The sequence below is a fragment of the Thermobia domestica genome, chromosome 2 (assembly GCF_964235325.1).
Source record: "Thermobia domestica chromosome 2, izTheDome1.hap1.1, whole genome shotgun sequence".
NCBI classification, from domain to species: Eukaryota; Metazoa; Arthropoda; class Insecta; order Zygentoma; family Lepismatidae; genus Thermobia; species Thermobia domestica.
The window spans coordinates 26,230,973-26,250,599 of NC_137455.1; the positions used below are offsets into that span (position 1 = coordinate 26,230,973).

General features: G+C 35.7%; 1 protein-coding gene across 3 annotated transcripts in view; it reads right to left on the bottom strand.

The window, feature by feature from the left end:
- Nucleotides 1-310: 310 nt before the first annotated feature.
- LOC145679662 (leukocyte elastase inhibitor-like) overlaps nucleotides 311-19,627 on the bottom strand; it is a 206,211-nt gene continuing 186,894 nt past the window's right edge. For all 3 annotated transcript variants that reach the window (XM_081750239.1, XM_081750237.1, XM_081750238.1), the window contains exons 6-8: nucleotides 11,519-11,704; nucleotides 6,643-6,784; nucleotides 311-1,068 (exon numbers count right to left, since the gene is read on the bottom strand). In XM_081750239.1, the coding sequence (XP_081606365.1) occupies nucleotides 935-1,068; nucleotides 6,643-6,784; nucleotides 11,519-11,704 (462 nt within the window). In that variant the 3' untranslated portion in view covers nucleotides 311-934. The remainder of the gene's footprint in view (nucleotides 1,069-6,642; nucleotides 6,785-11,518; nucleotides 11,705-19,627) is intronic.

Below are 19,627 nucleotides of genomic sequence, written 5' to 3' on the forward strand. Positions count from 1 at the left end.
AAAGTAATTTTTCCTCAAAGAAAAAAGAAGACAATTTAAAGTTGGATACTTCTTTTGCTCACAGCATCTATAAATGTAACATCAAATTTCATAATTCCTGAAATCATCTACAGTTCATTTTGGACTTGATCATGAATTTTTCTTATTTTTTCAGCAGGTGTTTTAACTGATACCAAACATTATCATTGGTGCTTCCGAATCTTTCTGCAGTTATGCGAAAAATAGTTATTTCACTGGCTTTCAAAGAATGTGAATTGCGCTTGATCACATGTTTTATTGGGAAAAGAGTGAATTTATTTCTTTTGCCGTTTCCGAAATAGTACCGTACGTTCTAAATTATTTCTTGTAGTTTACTTCTGTATGTTCAACTGTCTTTTTTTATTCGTTGTTGTTCCAGTGTTTTCAGTCCTCATATTTATTTTAATTTTGTAAACATAAAACACACTCTAACTATTCACAATTGACAATTATCAGTAATTGGAACAAAACTTGTAACACGCATACACTGAAACAACTGTTAGAGACATACGCAACTGCATCACAACAAAAAAGCCATTTGGCAGAAAGTTCTACACTCAACTACCGGCAACAACTCTATCAGTGACCTAGGTTGTCTTGAAACAGCGTGAGAAAATATTGCAGTGATTGGCGAACCACCCTCCGGTTCGTTTCATTTACAACACGTATGACTATCTGTGAAAGCCAATCTTACGTTAACTGCATTTTGGTTATGGACGTGATTGAAAATACAGTAGTCCTTGAGCAGTACATACATTTGTAAAAGGTATTGTTAATAAAATACATATAATCTTTTTCCATAGTTTGATTGTAAGTACAAATTCTACATCACAATATAAATAACTGTCAGAACCTGAACACGAATTAATAAGTAATTAAGTTTAGTATCTTTTCTAAACTACAAGTCCATTCTGTATTATTCATTTCTTTTAAACGAGCCTATAAATAGAATTGTTCCGGTTTCTTTCTGTTGTATAAAGAACATAAATGGATGGTTCGCTATGAATACTGGCTTTGGGGAACTTCCAATAGTTCGACCGTCCTTCACAGCTGTAAAGAAAGAAAACAGTGATTTATTTTAGACAATTAAAATTTATTATGTGAAAAATGGGTTTATAATACCATAACGCTACATATATTTAAATCATTTATAATATATTTTTGAAATTGGGATAAGACTGGGCTCAATGGCACTAAGGACTATTTTGTGTAATTTTATTGGGTGATTTCGTTTGAAATATCCTTGTGAGATATAGTTATGAATTTACCAGGTAATCACTCTTCTTTCGTAATGAATGACTTTCTAGTTTCGGTGTCAATTTTACTGATTCGGATCATCAAGGGTATTTTCGTTGTTAAGGCGATGCTGTTCTGTTTTACTAAAATATAATTTTACTTGAAACGATTTGTAGGAACACTTAAAATAGAAACTTAAAGTAAGAATATTGGTTATCATTGTAGAATATGTTAATCTTAACCGAAACGGAGGCATTCAAATCTGGGAGTATCACCTGTATGCCGTTTTGTTGGCAAGACCTTCAATATGTGCCATTACCGAGAGATCCCTTGCCACAAAACATACAATCATTCCACTAATAAAAAAGGCTCAAGGTTAGATATTCCTAATTGAGATATTTATACCAATTTGAGATTGCAATGCAATCGAATGCAAATATTCTCAGACATACCCGACCATGGAGTCAAGATAAACATTAACTGAAACGTGAGATATTCACATTAACTTTTATCCAACATTTCCTCAAGCTTTGGTTATTCATATTTATTTTTATTCAACATTATCTCAAACGCGGGATATTCATAGTTCTTTTTATCCAAAATTTGAGATCTCTTTTCTAGGCACCCAATGAACGCATATGATTGAAAATAGTTACGTCGTATTCAGCTTTCGTAAATTAGCATAAAAGGTTCAATTAGAATTGTATCCAAGAGTTAGGTCTTTTACTATTGGCATAAGAGGTACTTCAAATATCCCAGTTTTGAAGTCAACTTGTTAGGTCAGTGGTGTTATTCCTGTATGCCAAAAACATTACACCTGTTGACATTCATAGTCAGGACTGTGGATGTATGTCGGGGAGATATCCATTTCAGGGAAAAAATGTATGGAAACGGTGTCGTGCCTTCAAAGAAGGACTGACCATTGCTAATGACAACGGTGAACAACCACTCATGTAAACAGTGCTTGTATGGATAAGTGTGTTCGTGTGGACAGAAGGAGAACTTACTATACGCGTCAGCTGAGCTGGAACTACCATAGAGTGCTCTGCAAAACATTATGATTAATCTCCTTCAGTATAAGTGAGTATGCGTAAAATTGTTTCTACTGGTACTTCTTCAAAATCGTAAGAGAACCAGAATTGAAACATCGCAGAATATTCTGCAGAGGGAAACAATTTTCCTAACTAGGTACTGATTGATGATAAAAGAATACTGGATATGTCACTTCATCAATGAAGCAGGCATCAATGGACCGGAAGTATGCACCTTATGCACGGATGAAGAAATTCAAACTGGTATTTGCTTCGTCCAGAAATGTTTTGTGCACTGTATTTTGAGCAATTGGGGTATGTTACTGACTGATTATTTACAACAGGGAGAAACCGCGAATACCTGAAAGTATTGCAGGACATTTCTAAAAGTGCAGGACGAGGTAAAACGAATATGTTCTGGTCTCCTCCGAACGAATACATGGCGTGATTCTTCTTTATGATAATGTGAGACCCCATTCAGCACATAAACTGTTGAGTATATCCATACTTTATGCTGGGAACGACTAGAGCACACCCACACAGTTCCGTGTTAGCCCCCAGTGATTTTCATGTTTTTTCTCTGCTCTAATACAGAACATGGATGGTCAACATTATTCTGATGCGTAATGGTGTGAAAACCGCTGCCTCATGGGGACTAGGTGAACTTGATAAGGGTTCCTGAACAGCCTGTGTGGAAAACCTCATCTACCGTTGTGACAAGTGCTTGAACTAAAAAAATGGTAATTACATCGAAGACTAGTGATAAACGCCCTCTATTATCAGGTGTGTTGATCTTTCTGCTATGTCTCAAAACATAACACTTAATAAGCTTTTTGACATTTTCTTTCGATCATCACTCTTAATCAACGGTGTTAAGAACCTAATTCATCCTTATTTCGCAGCCTACTGATTTCAATTTTGAAGTATGTTTCTGTTTTATTTGAAATCGACTGAAAGTTTGATAATTTGATTTAAACTACTTTCTTTTTCAAGCTTACACGGAAGGGTCCCATAAGTTGTTGCCAAAATCTGATTGACACATAGCACATCTGATAGAGCATCATGAGAAATGAAAATGAGCAAAATGTACGGTGCTATGGACCAGAGGGATAGGAGCTACTGGGCTTCAAAATTTGAATAGCCAAAATATTATGTCATCGAATTATGTACGTTTAAAGTAAATATCTGAAAACCATTAAAGCAATCAAAACAAAAGTTGCACAATATAACGAGAACAAAATTTCCTTTCGAAAACCATAAACAGTGTTGCCATAGGTAAAGCAGTGTTTCCAACTGAGCACAAAAATATGTTGTTTGAAATATCACGATATACAAGTGTGCATAGATTTAAAGTGCACTATTATCACTAAACATAACAAAGAAGTGTAGTGGTACAGTGTTGCGCACAATTGGAGCTGCGTGTGCTGAAAATGTACAATGGAGAAGTCTGATATGCGGCAACAGATGGTAATAAAGGAATCTGGGACTCATACTATGAACTTAGTTCAAATGCATAACACAGATAGTACAACATAGCAAAATGTCAGCAGTGTCACAAAACATTGATGCATTTGAAAAACGAAATTAAGTGATGTCATATTTAAGTCCTGTGTCAACACCGAAACTATATAGGAGTGTAAAGTGGGATCCGAATCACTATGAAAGAAAAAGATTACAATGAAATGTAAGGTGAAAAGTACAACAAAAACATGTCCGAAGCGGGAATGGAATCCGCGATGCCTAATATGTCGGTTGTCTAGCCTTCCAGACCACGCGGCTATCCTGGCCGACTAAAAATGAAATCTAGTAATAAAATAAGTACATTTCCAATGTGAATATGGTGATATTACAGTGTACAAACATAATCATATGACATGTGGAAGAGGAAGTAAAAGAGTAAGTCACTTAACACGAAAGACAGAAAACAAGAAAGTACTCTTTCAAATATTGACAAGATAATCGAGAACCAATTTACAGAATTAGAAAACACGTGTTTCTTTCCTCGCGTGCATCATTTTGTTTTCACGAGTTATCTGCTTATTCATCGGAGCTACAGAAGTATAATGCAAAATCCTCACTTGTATAGTGCATTCCTTTATTACCCTTTGTTGCCACATATCACACTTCTCTATTGTACATTTTCAGCACATGTAACTCCAATAATTTGCAACACTGTACCATTACACTTCACTATTATGTTTAGTGATAATAGTGCATTTTAAATCTGTGCACACTTATATATGGCGCTATTTCAAACAAAATATTTTTATGGTGAGTTGGCAACACTGCTTCACCTATGGCAAAACTGTTTGTAGTTTTTGATAGCGCATTTTGTTCTCATTAACTTGTGCAACTTTTGTTTTTATTGTTTTAACGGTTTTCAAGATATTTACTTTAAACGTGCATAATTCCATGATATAATTTTTTGGCTATTCAAATTTTGAAGCCCAGTAGCTCCTATTCTTCTGGTCTATAGCACCTTGAATTTTCGTCATGTTAATTTCTCATGATGCTCTATCGTTGCCTATGCGGCAATCAGATTTTAGCAACAACTTGTGGGACCCTCCCGTGTTAGCTAAATGTTTGTTGCATATTCGAAAAGAACTTTAGTTACATATGCATTTCATTATTCCTCAAATTGTTTTTGATAATTACATATTAAAATTAAATATAAAGTACAATTTTCAGATAGTAAAAGTCAAATATATTTGAAAAAGAATCCGGTAAAATCAAATCGTAGGAAATTTATGTTTCATAGAAGACATAAAAGTAATTCACAATACAAATCAATTGAAAAAAAATTGAAGTTTCTGCAGGTATTCAGAACTGTAAAGAAAATTGAGTGAAGAAAAAATATTGGATGAAACGAAGCTATTAACTAAATAGTTGCTACATATACCTTAAAATATTAGCAAGGAGTTGTACTGCATGGACTCACATTCACAAGAGATAACTCTTATAATGATTGTGCTTAAAACGACAAAATATTTATGTTTCGCTTGTACTAATTCTACACCTACAATTAGCTTGCTGCGAATGGAATCTTCGTTCCAGGAATGCCATTTCGACAGGCGAAAAATCAATATTTGATTAATCACGGAGGTCGTCGTCTACAATCACACATTTTGCCATCATTAATGAACAATTAGATTCTGTAGTGGAACAAGCCTGGCAAGAAGCTAGTACTAAACTTAACAGCACGTAGAACTGAACAATCATCAGGAAGGTTCTTAGCTCCCATGAATAACCTACATACCGGGTGTTAGATCGGGTGCTAGATAGAATAATCTAGCACCTAATATAGAAAAAAAGGCGATGTTGGGTGCGAGAGATATCAGGCTATAGGGTGAATAATGAAAGGTTCCATATTATAGCACATGAAAAACCTGCACCTCATTTGGGCAACACGTTGACGACTTGATTCCTGCAACATGAGAACTATAGTTCTTAGCTATTGTTGGGAACATGAGGACAACTTTGCTGTGCATTTCATGAAGTTCAGCAGTGTAACTTTCTCCATTGGAGATTTCACCTCCCACGGAAAAGACGTAATGATTCGCCCAAAGACTACCTTAACACCTTCTGTTAACTAGAGAGGTGATTAGTGAAACTGTTGTCGATTTTGAAGAAAATCCAGCTATTGCTTTTATCATTTAAGATTGTCCTAGCACAGGTGGCACAGGTAAGTTCAACCTTTTCATTTTACTGATTGGCAGAAGCCGCCAAGTGATAGTGTCTTGTCTAACTCGTCTGCAATGGCGTTAATATTATTTCGAGTATCTGTTTCCCCCATATCCCTGAGTATTTCATCCGAAAATGAGGTTATTCGGTGTCCATGGGGCTCGTTTTATCAATGATATATAATCGGAACGAAATTTGATAAACCAAAGATGAATGGTTCACCATTCACTCACCATTCTTCGCTCAAGTCCACTGTTATTTTAGTTTTGCGTCTGGCTGTAAAGAACATCCCAGAGTAAAGACCCAAAGAAAAGTCATTTGCAATTTCGTCCTCAATGGTGCACTTTCATCCAAGTTTGTTCAAGAATGCACTGATCCTTTAGTGTTACGTTACCTTACCTGTTTGCTGAACATGTACTAAGTTTGCGACATTGAACGCATGGTCTTATCAATCCCTGTGTTGTGTTCATGAGATAAGTTTCCTATCAGGCATTGAAATGAAAATTTCATTCGTGCCCTCCTGCTGCTAGTACTACTAGTATTAGTAATAACAATAAGAAAAAGAGCACGAACAAGAAGGTAAAGCTCAGCTGTTATTGTAATAATGATACTGTATATTACTTTTGTACTATATGGAATCATTATAGCCATAAATAAAGACTAAATAATTTCTCACCGGCCGTAGCTGCGGTTGCCTGGCTTCCTCGTTCATTAACTTCCAGAAATGCTTTCTCATAGCATTTAGTGACGTAAACTCCATTCATGTCGCTGATTCCAGAAAACTCTGCTTTACTTGTAAAAATCCTTTTTATACCCATCTACGAATAATGAAAACAAGAAACAATGAAATTTCTTAAAATTGGAGAACAATATTCAGTACAGTGAATTGGCATTATTGAAACTAGCGTTAGAGAATCTTGTACTATTCGACTCGTTTGTGTGTCTGTCCGCCTGTGTACTCCACGATAGCTCTCATAAAACGTATTCAATTTTGATAACATTCATATTGTCTTCCTGTTGCTTGCAGAAATAACTCTACTGTTTGGGGCTGCAACCCATCAAGTATAAAAGGGGTATAAAAAGATAAAAATCCACCTCATGATTCAAATTTATATATGTACACTCATGTCCAAAATGATTGTCGCATATCTATAACAGTCTTCTTGTGCGACTATAATTGCATAATGATATCGCAGGGTATTTTTAATACTGTTACTATGTGTATAATCTTGAAGTGTATATATCTGATAAATTTTATAGAAAAAATATATATACACGAAACTTACAATGAGAACAGCAAAATGTTGCAAAATGGACAAGAAAAGTTTTTTCGTTATATTGTTCTTATTTACAGCTCTTTTGACATAAAATTTACCATACATATGTCTCTGCCGATTATACACATACTAATAGTGTTATAAGTACCCTGCGATATAATTATCCAATTATATTCGCACAAAACTACAGTTATAGATATGCGACAATCATTTTGGACATGAGTGTACATGCAACACAGTTCTATAACATAATCCAAGTAAAATGTTCGATTATATCAAAACTTTTCAACATGTTTTCTTTGGACATTGTGAATATTCCCTCGGCATGGAGTTGAAATCTTACAAGAATGAAGGTGTAAATTGATCCTTCCCCTAAATTTTAATAGCATGTACCACGATAATTTTCGTTAAAATGGTGTTTGATTTTGGTGTAATATATATTACATTTACTTTCAGGTTCCCGATCATTCCTTCTGTGAGCAACTAAAATTCAGAACTGAAGAAACTAGTCGATTTCACATAATCCCTACTCTTACAGTTAGGTAAATCAAGTATGAGGAATCACTACTTTCTTCAGATTTAAATAAAAAAATCATATGATAACTTGCTTAATATTCGAAAACAATAAGCTGCGCAGAATTATTCGTGAAAACTGATCATCTGAGTGTTGTCTGTGTGTATAACCTATTTCCGAACTGAAACGACTTAGTAAACAAGCATCTTATATTAGTGTTACTCGATGCCTGAAATGACCAGCATATTGGAAAATGATTGCTATTTTCAAATTTTAATTATATAATGTAATTTGTTTTAGCTGTGTGCTTTTGATATTTCGTAATCAACTGTTTAGAAGGTCCGTGCACCACTCAACCGTTTATTTCCAGGAAAATACGAAACCCAATTACCTCAATTTACGTCCACAATATCTGTGCACAGTTTCATTCAATTCTGTGCACTTCTACTTGCATTTTGATTTTGGGCCTTAAATTTCAAACTTTTGGGTGGGGGCTTTTGCCCCTTAAAACCGGTTTTAAGAAGAAAATAAACCCGTGTTCGTTTATTATTTTTTTTGGCATGTTGTCCCTACACAAAGTGTCGTTCCAATTCTACATGTGGCACTTGTGACATAGACTACTGTTATTGGCACTTGTGACATAGACTACTGTTATTAGCACTTTCGATATTTCACATTCAAAGGTTTGGAGGGGTCCATGCCCCACCTAACCGATTTTTCCAAGAAAATATGAAACACGTATTCCCTCATTTTACGTCTGCAATATTTGTACACGTCCACTTGTTTTTGCCTTTCGGACGTCAATTTTCAAAATTTTGGGTGGCGGCTTTTGTCCACTAAAACCATCGTTCCGCAGAAAATAAAAACCATGTATTCGTTTATGTTATGTATAATATCTACCTGCCAAATTTTATCCAAATTAGAGTGTTATGCTTGGGAAGTGTTACTTGTTAGAAGAAGAAATTATTTTGCCTTTGCACAAAAACCATAGGTAGAAAATAAGAATAAAAATAATGTAGTATAATGATTGACAGTTGTTATCAGGCAATTATTTACCAATTACAGTTGTATTACACAAGTAGTTACCTTAACACGAGAGTAGATATTTCTATGTTAGAAGTAACTCTCTCTTTCTCATGTCAAGGAGATGGAAGATTCCTTACATTCAGTATGTGATAAGGTCATTGGAATCGTAAGGATAGAAATTACATTCTTGATTAAGAGAGTGGCAGCGGGGAATACGGAATTATGTCTAGTTTGTAAACAACCGAAAATAACTCGATTTCTGGTGGGAGACAAGATTTATTACATTATTTTACCTTAGTTTCCCAATAATGTCTATCCATGCCAAAGATTTGGTGTCTATTAGCTGTATCATTGCAGCACGCATTTTCGGGTACGATTCCTGGACGAAGAACATTGATATTTCGACAATATTACGATGGTTCGTATTCCAACTTACATTGTAAGTCGAGTCAAATAACCTCGACGTGTAATGATAAACCTCAGTCACCAACATCTAACGCAATTTGTATGTTGTTGCTTAAATTTCGTGGGGAAAAGATGAAAGTGATGTAGCTTTGAAATTATTACATCATATCCTGAATGTGCAGAACTCACAGAAGTTAAAGGGTTACTTCCTTGCTCTGGGCTATCTCGGTCTACTCCTAACAATGCTTTTGGTCGTGACATAACTTTCACTGAGGTAATAAAAGGAGGTAAGGGGAACAGAATAAAAGAAATATCAGAGGTTTGAAAAAGAGGAAGAAAAACTGATTAACTTTGAATAAATTGTCTAACTAGTGAGGCAAAGTGATAAATTTTAGATTGAAGTATCTTTTTCAGCTTTCAGGCTATATAAAATGGGGCCTAGTCTTAAAAATGGAATCACAAATTCTGCTGAGATTTACATCGCAGACAAGCACTTCCACCCAGGAATCGATCCCATGATAATATGCAGAGAAAATACGAGCGTAAGTCACTTGATCTAGAAAAGGCACTAGAAATAGATATGTGTGTAGAAAAAATGACAAAGACAAGAGAATAAATTTGTACTTTGTCGTAGTATTCAAAACGGAAGATAATTTTCATATTTTAAATAAAAGTACGTATAATGTTTCATAAGTAATAATGTGGCCATAAGCTATAATAAAATGATCGGTGAGAACAGGTAGGAAACAGATGTTAATTTTTCTGTACATTTAGTTTCTGTATAATGGTCTAATGCGCATCAGAGAACATACGTGGCGTTTACCCTTATTTTTTAAAACGATTGGCGCTTAGTTCGTTTTTCCATAACACGGTATAATTTATGGACCATATCAAAATGGACAATTTTTACGTCAAAACGCGTGAAATGCTGCGGATATATTACATAATAGTTTCTAAGTTTGCTACATGTTAATCTCTTAGTAATAATGAAAATTCTTATGATGATGAAATTAACGTATAGATCTAGGAAGATTGAGACAAAATTGGTTGAGTGAGCTTTATGTCATTCGAGATGATGATTCAGGAAACAGCGAGAGTGTCGTTCCGGAGAACTTCTTCACTATAAATATTCATTCAGCTACAATTCAAAGAAAATCAGATTTGTTAAAATACGTTTAGATGAGTTTATTTTGGGTTTAACGTCCCGTTCAGCAGCGAGGCTATATGAGACGTGGATCTACTGATTAACGTGGAATCCGAACCACATGAGCTCTCACCGGGAATCTAATCCGGGTCTCCCACGCCAAAGGCGCGTACGATAACCGCTTATCCACGAGGGAACTCTTCTTAAAATATGGTATAGCAACTACCGTATTACTAGAAGGAAAAGATATTAATATGTGAAATCTATACTCGATAAGACCTAGGTATACACTAAAGGCCATATGACACAGAAACACAACGTATGGTGACTGTAAGCCATCTTCTTAATATGGGTTCATACTGTCGATTTCACATTGGTGTGTGTCACTTTACCATGATTATTTCAGGACAAAAATGGATTATATATCCGGCTTTGGATCACCCAGCTATCTAATAATTTATTTGTCCAACTATTTTATTAATTAAGGACCTTAAGTACCTTCAATATTTGATGAGTTGCCAAGTAAAAGTGATATTTAATTAGAAATTACCATATTGAAATTTAAAAAAAATAATTAAAGAAACTGTATATAATACATTACGAAGCAGTTTCCGATTGTTTTGTCCAGCTTGGTGTATGTTCAGAAATTTGTGAAGATTGAAAATATTGTACATTTAAGAAATTTAAAGCAAGATTTTTCTTGTAAGAAAATCCAAGTTCCTTTATCCTGAACATACAACAAAACGTTGATATAAATAAGCAATTACCTAAATAGAATTAACAGTTAGAATAAGGATTTGTAACGAGAAACAACTTAAAATTTAATGTATCCACACTTGAATATGGTCACCTGAAAAATTATTGTGAATATCCTATGCTGCTTTAGAAGAAATGTAAGACAAATGTCATTCGATATCAGTAGAGGTGTAATCATTGGATATAGAGGGAAATTGAATATTAACACACGTAGAAAAGGATAGCTAAAAGGGTCATGATGTGTAATTATCCCAAGTAATAAACCAAAATTCCAGTATTACAAATATATAATTAAACGTTGTTTACTTAGCAACCAAATATGATTTGTCTCACCGTAAGTCTGAGATCTAGAGTATAACATTATATCTAATACTTTATTATGATAAGAATTATAGACATTGCCTCTAATTTATACAATAACGGTACTTACCTTAGAAAGGAAAGGATTCAATGTAACGTTATGTTCTAGAGTAAACTTTGGCAGCTTTACTTCCAAAAATGTATCTTTCAAATCATTAACAAGTTCGTGAATTTCAATATTTTTCAATTTAATTTCAAAGTCTTTTAATCTATTTTTACCAGTTGGTAAAAATATAAACATACTCAGATCGTCACCCTGAAAATAATAATAATAATAATATATATAGTGTGAAATTCAAACAAAAAAATACTGAGAGATACAAAATAAAGTATATATCTAATAATATTACAAAATATCCTTTTCTGCAAAACAAACTGTTGAGTTTTAGTAATTAACGGAAATAATACACTAACGTAACTAAATATGACATTACAGTACGTAAACATCTTATGATTTCAGATTTAAAACAGTTGTCTAAGAACCCTCATGGTAAGTAAACGTAACCATGATTGACACATTTAATTTAATTAATTTTGTAACAATCTACGTAATAAGTACACTTAAAGAAGCTTTGCACCTTGAATTTGAAAGGTTTTGTAAGAACCCAAAACATTCTTGACACTGAATTTCGTGAACTCGTTCATTAACTGAAATATTACTTAAATATATGTAAAGTAGACACTTTGAACTTAGTATGATATGTACGAAAACACATAAATTGAAGTGCGTGCACATGAATAATGTTCGTTTTCTATGTTAATGCATCGAGCAAATCATTCTGTGTGTGTGTGTGTGTGTGTATGTATGTACTATGTATCGATCGACCGCTATATGAATTTAACTGTTTAGAAAAGATGCACATTAGTTGATTAATGTTGTAGTCACTTCAAAAAGAAAAAAAAGAATAAGTATTTGTTTTGAAAATGTAACATATTTTAGTATTGTCAAACTACATTATATGTGCGTTGGGTACTGTTGTTAACTTTTATATACTTACAAACAAAAAGGAAAAACGCGTATTAGCTTTCCTGAATTTTAAAAAAGCCCTTAAAAATGTTGACTTATTCTCATACAATGGAGATATATACTCACATGCGAAACTTAAGAGAATATACGAATAACAATGGCAATCATGAAAATTTGGTACAAATATATTTCCCGATCCGCAAGCAGTCACAAGTCTTGCTTTTGTGGAAGAAAAGTTCAATGCGAGAGCTAGGTGCAATATAATGCATTAAACGAAGTTCAAACAGTGTGCACCATGTAACAAACGAATGACGATGTTAATGTTTAAAGATCATGTTCATGTAAATCTTAGCTATTTTCAGCCGCTACTGGAACACATGAAGTGCTGTACAGACCCCTGACATGATGCTGCTCAACACCAAGACGTCCATACTTGTTCCACTCAACAATATGTGTTGGTAGTAGTGTTTCTGGTGACCTTCAAATAAACAGACAATGAAAAGTACTTTCCAAAATGAATCGTCACTGATCACTGAAAAGTAGACTACTATTCTAGAAGGCCACTCACTGTAGGCTACACACCAATGTAAGCATACCTTGCGCTGCTGTTGTGTGAGGGGAATATACCTGGTTGATCAGCGTTCATACAATGTACATTTACGCAACTGCCCGTAAACAGTTTGATATCATACATGGATCCCAGAGGCACTGAAATGTCTCGAACTAGTGTACCTGTTGTGCTCGTTCGCCTTCATCGGGCATTTAAGTCGAGAAAAAATTCCTCACGCGGATCCGTCGCATATCGAACATTTCTACCATACTGCTTTCAATGTTTTTACCAACCAGGAAATAGTTCCACAGAAACGACACAACAACGCGAGGAACCTGAAAGTCCCTAACCAAACCATAATGTTCTATCCCTATTTTAATGTACTAATGATCTGACCACGTAGTATACTATTCACAAATGTTTTCTGGGCTATCGTATATTCCTAAGACACATTCAGTATAAATCAGAGTTAGTGTCTGATCAGGATAACGTTAAGTTGTCGATACCGTTACACTGTAATTTGGTTTTTAATAAATAAGAATATGTACTCTCGTCAGACGTGTTTATTATCCCTTTAGGATTATCTAATATCCAAGATTAACTACCCAGTAATATACTACTTAGACTGTTACACTTACTGTCATTTCTGTATTTTCCTAATATAATTTCTTTGTATCTTTTTATGATATTATATATGAAACCCAAAACCTTGATAAATCTTGTAACTTACAACAGAGTAGCGAAAGATGTTCTTATTATAAGAACAAATTTATAAAATATATTGATGTTTGTATATGGTTTCAAATTGGTAGTTTAGCAGTATGAATCAGGAACAATGATTTTGTTATGTGTAACTCTGTATTTGGTTACCTGGATTGGATATTAGTGTCCTTCTTGGCATTGAGGCTGTGTCAGACGTGGATCTGCAGTTTAACACGGGATCCATACTACATGAGCTCCCGCTGGAAATCGAACTCAGGACTCTGTACCAATAGCACTATATTTATTTATGTTTATATTCCACTAAAATGTATGGCAGCGGTGGCTTAGTGGTAGGGCGTTCAACTCTGGTGCATGGGTTCCTTGGTTCGATTCCAGATCGTGGCAAGTGAATCTTGTGGTGAACAAATATCGTGTGCGTGGGTTTTCTCGGAGTTCTCCCGTTTTCTCCCACTTTCTTCGGTCCACTATTTCATTCATTTCTCATCATCACATTCTCCTTTAGCCTTTAGCATAACGTGAGACGTAAAACGTAAGGATTACATGTCATCCTTCTCCAGTAAAATGTATTAATGAAGCGAGCAATTCCAATTAAGGTTAATCTAGAGCACTACATGTTGTACACTCATGTCCAAAATGGTTGTCGCAACTGTCTTCTTGTAAGAATATAATTTGATAATGATTTTGCAGGTTACTTTTAATGCTGATATTATGTGTGTAAAAGAAAATGTTTATTTATGATAAATTTCATAGCAAAAGAATTATCAATACGAAAATTAGAATGAGTAAAACAAAATGTTGCTAAATGGACAAGAAAGTTTTGTTTTCGTTTTATTGCTTTTGCTTACTGATCTTTTGACATGAAATTTGCCACATACATGTTTTTGCCGATTATACAGATACTAACATTAAAAGATATACCGGGCGAATTCGTTATCAAATTATATTCCTGCAACAACATATTTATAGATATGGAGCAATAACTTTGGACATGAGTGTATCTTGTGAAACTCAGAAACATGGTTGATAAAGTACGAGCATTCATCCATAACTTGGAACGGAGGAATACATTATATGTTTTCGTTTACTTCACAGTGTGTTCTAAAATGCGCATACGTTATGGTTCCTAATAACCTATTATACAAGTACAGTGTATAATGTGACTTCTTAAAATGTACAACAAGCGCCTGCGAGTATATATGATCCTATATGAAAAGGTTAGTAGTATTACAACATGTTACATGCATATATAACAACATTGAAATTTGTATTTAATATTAATGATTAGCGTCTAGTCATTGTGAAACAATTCCATACTTCAGCCTGTGTTCAACTTTCTGTACGTACAGAGATTCTTTTGTTTAATAATCCAGCAACTCTGGAAACTGTTCTACGTAACACTCACAGAGAGATGTTTGAATACATCTACATACGCAAAAACGAACAATTAAGCTCAAACATGTTTCAACAAGCTTCTGCACTACCTATTCAAATAGCAATTCATATTTATTTTTTTCAACACTCCGGTTTGAGCTGAATATAACTTTTATTCGTATGCACACGTGTTATACAAGTATGAATTTGCTATTTATGACAGCTCGCACGTTATTTTCCACGCTTTTTTCATCGAATATCTGGTTTACGTATAATAAACCCGAGTTATGAAAAAGATCTGACCACTCTTTTTCACTTATTTGACAAGTGTGCAGGACATACGTATCGCGAATTTTGCATTTGTTTTGTCAAATATGTAAAAATGGAGTTATGCGTTTCTCTTCTTTTTTCTTTCATGAAACAAAAAGACAGTCGGCGATTTTTGAATTATATTAAAATTGTTCATTACTAATCATCGCCGCCGCTTTAAAAGCAATCCTCTAACCAACTTTAGTGCATGTGATCTAGAGTCTGATTCTTACCGAGGCTGTAGTTTTCGTTAATTTAATATACAAAAATATCGATCTTTAAAACTAGGCGCAAAAATAATATATAAATTGTTTGTGATACTTTAAGATATGACATGTCCATATGCATATTGTAAAATTTCTGGTAGGTAGAGCTAGGCCAATAAAATCAGAGTTTGAAATCGACTCTCACTGCCTATTTATTTATAAAATCTTCCAAATAAAAACAGTATTTACACGAATACTATAGTACAATTTTCTCTATTTGTTAGATAGAAGTTAGGTGCCCCTAAAACCGTGCGGTTGTGGACAGGATCTCCACAGAGTCCCAAAGCAGGCTTCTTAGAGTGCCGTAGGAAATCTCAATGTTTCAAAGGAAGCGGTGAGGTGGATAAAATCATGAAGGGGAGCGCGGTGGCTCAGTGGTAGAGCGTTCACCTCCGGTGCTTGGGGTCCCTGGTTCGATCACAGCTCGCGCCGTGTGGACTTCGTGCTGGACAAATACCGTGCTCGTTGGTTTACTCGGGGTTCTTCCGTTTCCTCCCATTTTCTTCATTCCACCATTTCATTCATTTCTCATCATCACCGTCTTCTTTAGCCTATCCGGCATAAGTGTGGGACGTAAAACTTAAAAATTTCATTTCATTTTATAAAATCATAGACCCCAAAGCAGGCTAAGCAACTGAGGTTAGGATCCCGACAGAGCCTGGTGCTGCCCACTGTTTGCTTGTCCAATACATAGTCCTCCCAGAGTAGTAGTAGCGCTAGTGCTGTAACACCGTCATGTGACTTGTAGGAGGTTTTGGCGGTCTGTCGCCTGCTTCTTGTAGTAATCCCGCATGGTGTGTAGTATTGTCCGTTCACTCTAGGATGGAAAATTGTTCAAAAACAACAATTGTAGTGCGAGCGTCAAAACCTTGCTTCTCACCCCTACATGGTTAATTTATGGTTGCCAGGCACATGAATCGCCGAACCGAATGTACTTACTTCTGAACAGTCATGGACCAATTACTACATAAATTGCTGCTTTTGAGATGGCTGAGATATTAACGTTATGACAAATTGAGTTAGTTATTATGTAATACAATCTTACATATAATACACACTCAATTTTGTACAAGTTTTTTTGTTCGAAAGTGTGCGAAAACCTTGTACGCCTGGCAATATTGGAAGATGGCAGTTTGTGTTGTAAACAATAAACAGAGAGAGTGAAGACCGTTAGGTTCACTGGACAGCATTGTTTTCATGATAAGGCGACAGAAACATATTGTACCGATTGTAAACAAGGGCTGGTAATTTCGATGCGAGTATAGGTGGAAAAATTCTCCCCACATATTGCCTGTTGGTGAAGGTTTACAATGTTGCAAACTGCTAAGTCTAGAATTTCATACTAATTGAACAAGCTTTGAGAAGGATTAGTATGATGCAATAATTATAATTACTAACAACCATAGACTTAAAGTATTAGTAAATAAAGCATGCTGCTAGAAGAATATAATACACATTTAATTACGTGTACAAAGCACAGTATAAAGCGTATTTTAACATTTAAACATTTTAAAGCTGTACCCATTTGCACTGTTTGGGTGCCCTTACCAGACACTGTGCAACACAAAAAAGGCATTAAAATAGGTAGATCGAGCGTGGGCATGAACCCGGCTCTGGCCGGTATTACTTACTAAGATTTTTCTCAGTCCCACGAGGTGAATGCCTAGATGTTAGCTTCTGTAAGGCAGGGGCGGATCCAGGACGTACTTCTGGGGGGGGGCGAGTTTTAATACTGCTACTTAGAGCTACTTTTAAGAGCTCCAAACTCTGGGATTGGGTTTTATTTAAATCTATAAAATGAGAAAGTTTCCTTTCCTGGTGGGGCAATCGCCACGATCACCCCCCTGAATCCGCCACTGATGTAAAGCCAGAATTGGGCCAAACGCTGAGCCCCCAGAATTGGCGGGAAATATATTCCTTCAGAATATTATGTTGATAACACTTCCACAAATATTATGGTGGTGGGTTCCGATATCCCTTTTTCGTTTATATGTGTTTAAATTCATTATGAAGTAAATGTAGAAGTGTTTCTTTCATTCTCTTTCTTTCTTTCTTCTCACCTTTCTCATCTTCGCTCTCCTTTCCCCACCTTCTTAAAATTTGAATACTATCCTCCTGTAAGATTGTTTCTCTCCACGGCCCAAGTTTTAAAGAGACCGACCGGATATAGTTAACTATTAGCAGAACTGTACCAATAAATTCACATTAGAGACAGCGCCGTAATTTAGATATTTTCTGAGGGGCTAGCATTAATACCTGTATTTGAGTCTTCAAGAAAAAGTTGTTTTTCTCATTCTTCGGCCCCCCTCTTTCTATCTTTCTCTTACTATTTATGCCCCCCGGAGCCTGTGGGCCCTCCCTCATGGCAAGGTCTGCGGGGCGGTTACTTACACCCTTGGGCCCGTTCCATACATGACAAAATAATTAAGGGGACAATATTGGCATATCTCAAAGCCATACGAATAAATGTTATTTCTAGGGTCCCTAATAATAGATGTTTCTTACTGAAGTGAGCCCACGGCTCACTTTTGTTTTATTTACCTTTTGTGCACTGCTTTATGTAATGTAGTGAAGCTGTTTGATGCTTCATGTTCGTATTGTATATGGATTAACAAAATTTTGTCTCCAAATAAGCCCCTTCGAACGGCGGGGAACCTCCCCTGTCCCACAAAAGTTACGGTTCTGATTAGAGAAAAAGTAAACTCTTTCGAAATTTACGCAACTTGCAAATACCAAATCATACTAGTGCTAAAATTGATGAGTTTGTGCCACTGTTACCACTGCTATAAGAGGAAAGTAGGGGAAGAACTGCTAAGATTCGCTGGCCAGGTTTTGTGTCAAAACACAGCGCCAAGCTGCAGTAAACGGACAATACTCCAACGTAAATACATGTGGTGATGTTTACAAACAGGACTACATGACATTGTTTGTACACACAAGCACGTGGTACATTACAATATTTTTTTTACCTCCATTGTAATGTATTATAGCTAATAACAAAAAGGAAAATATGTAGAAAATAGATTTGAAATTGAATAAAAAGTTTAATCTTAAAATGAAAGCAAATAAAAATTGTAGATATTTGTTATAATACTTTAAGATCTAACGTATTCATGTGTATATTTTTATTTTGGTTAGTTGTAGATATGTAAAAAAGAAGAGGAAATACATACAGGGTTTGTCCGGGAAGTAATAGGACTGATTTTATTCCGCCATGACTGTACTTCGGAGCGTGCGCGCACCGACTGGATCCGGTAGAGGGCGTTCCTAGCTAACGAACGAGCGGCTGGTCAGTTGTCTCCGAGCACACGGAGAGTCAGGACAGGCTTTTTCGCGCGACGTGTTTCTTGAGTTGATTTTGAGTTTTACGTCCCGTTCAGCAGCGAGGCTATATAAGACGTGGACCTACTGATTAACGTGGAATCCGAACCACATGAGCTCCCTCCGGGAAGACGTGTTTCTGTGAGTGGTGCAAGCCGAAAATACAGCGTTCGTTAGAGCAGAGGTACGCGATTAAATTCTGTGTTAAACTCGGTAAATCTGCGACACAGACGTTTGATATGATCAAGTAGGCTTGCCCAGATGATGCTTTAGCAAGAAGTGGTGTGTTTCGGTGGCACAAGGCCTTTTCGGAATGCCGGGAAGAGGTCGCCGATGAAGGCCGTGATGGAAGACCTTCGACTTCGACAAACACCGACAATGTGACTCGTGTGCGCGAAGTTTTGAACTCAGACCGTCGACTAATTATTCGTTTAATTGCCCAGATGTTAAATTTACCAAAAACTGTGGTTCATGAAATTCTGACGTAGCATTTGAACATGCGCAAGGTGTGCGCGAAGATTATCCCAAAAGTGTTCACTGACGACCCGAAATTGCTTCGAGTGGAATTGTGCCAAGAAAATTGGAACATGTCTGAAAGTGACCCCCAGTTTTTGAATAACGTAATCACAGGTGACGAATCATGGATCTTTGAGTATGATCCCGAGACAAAGA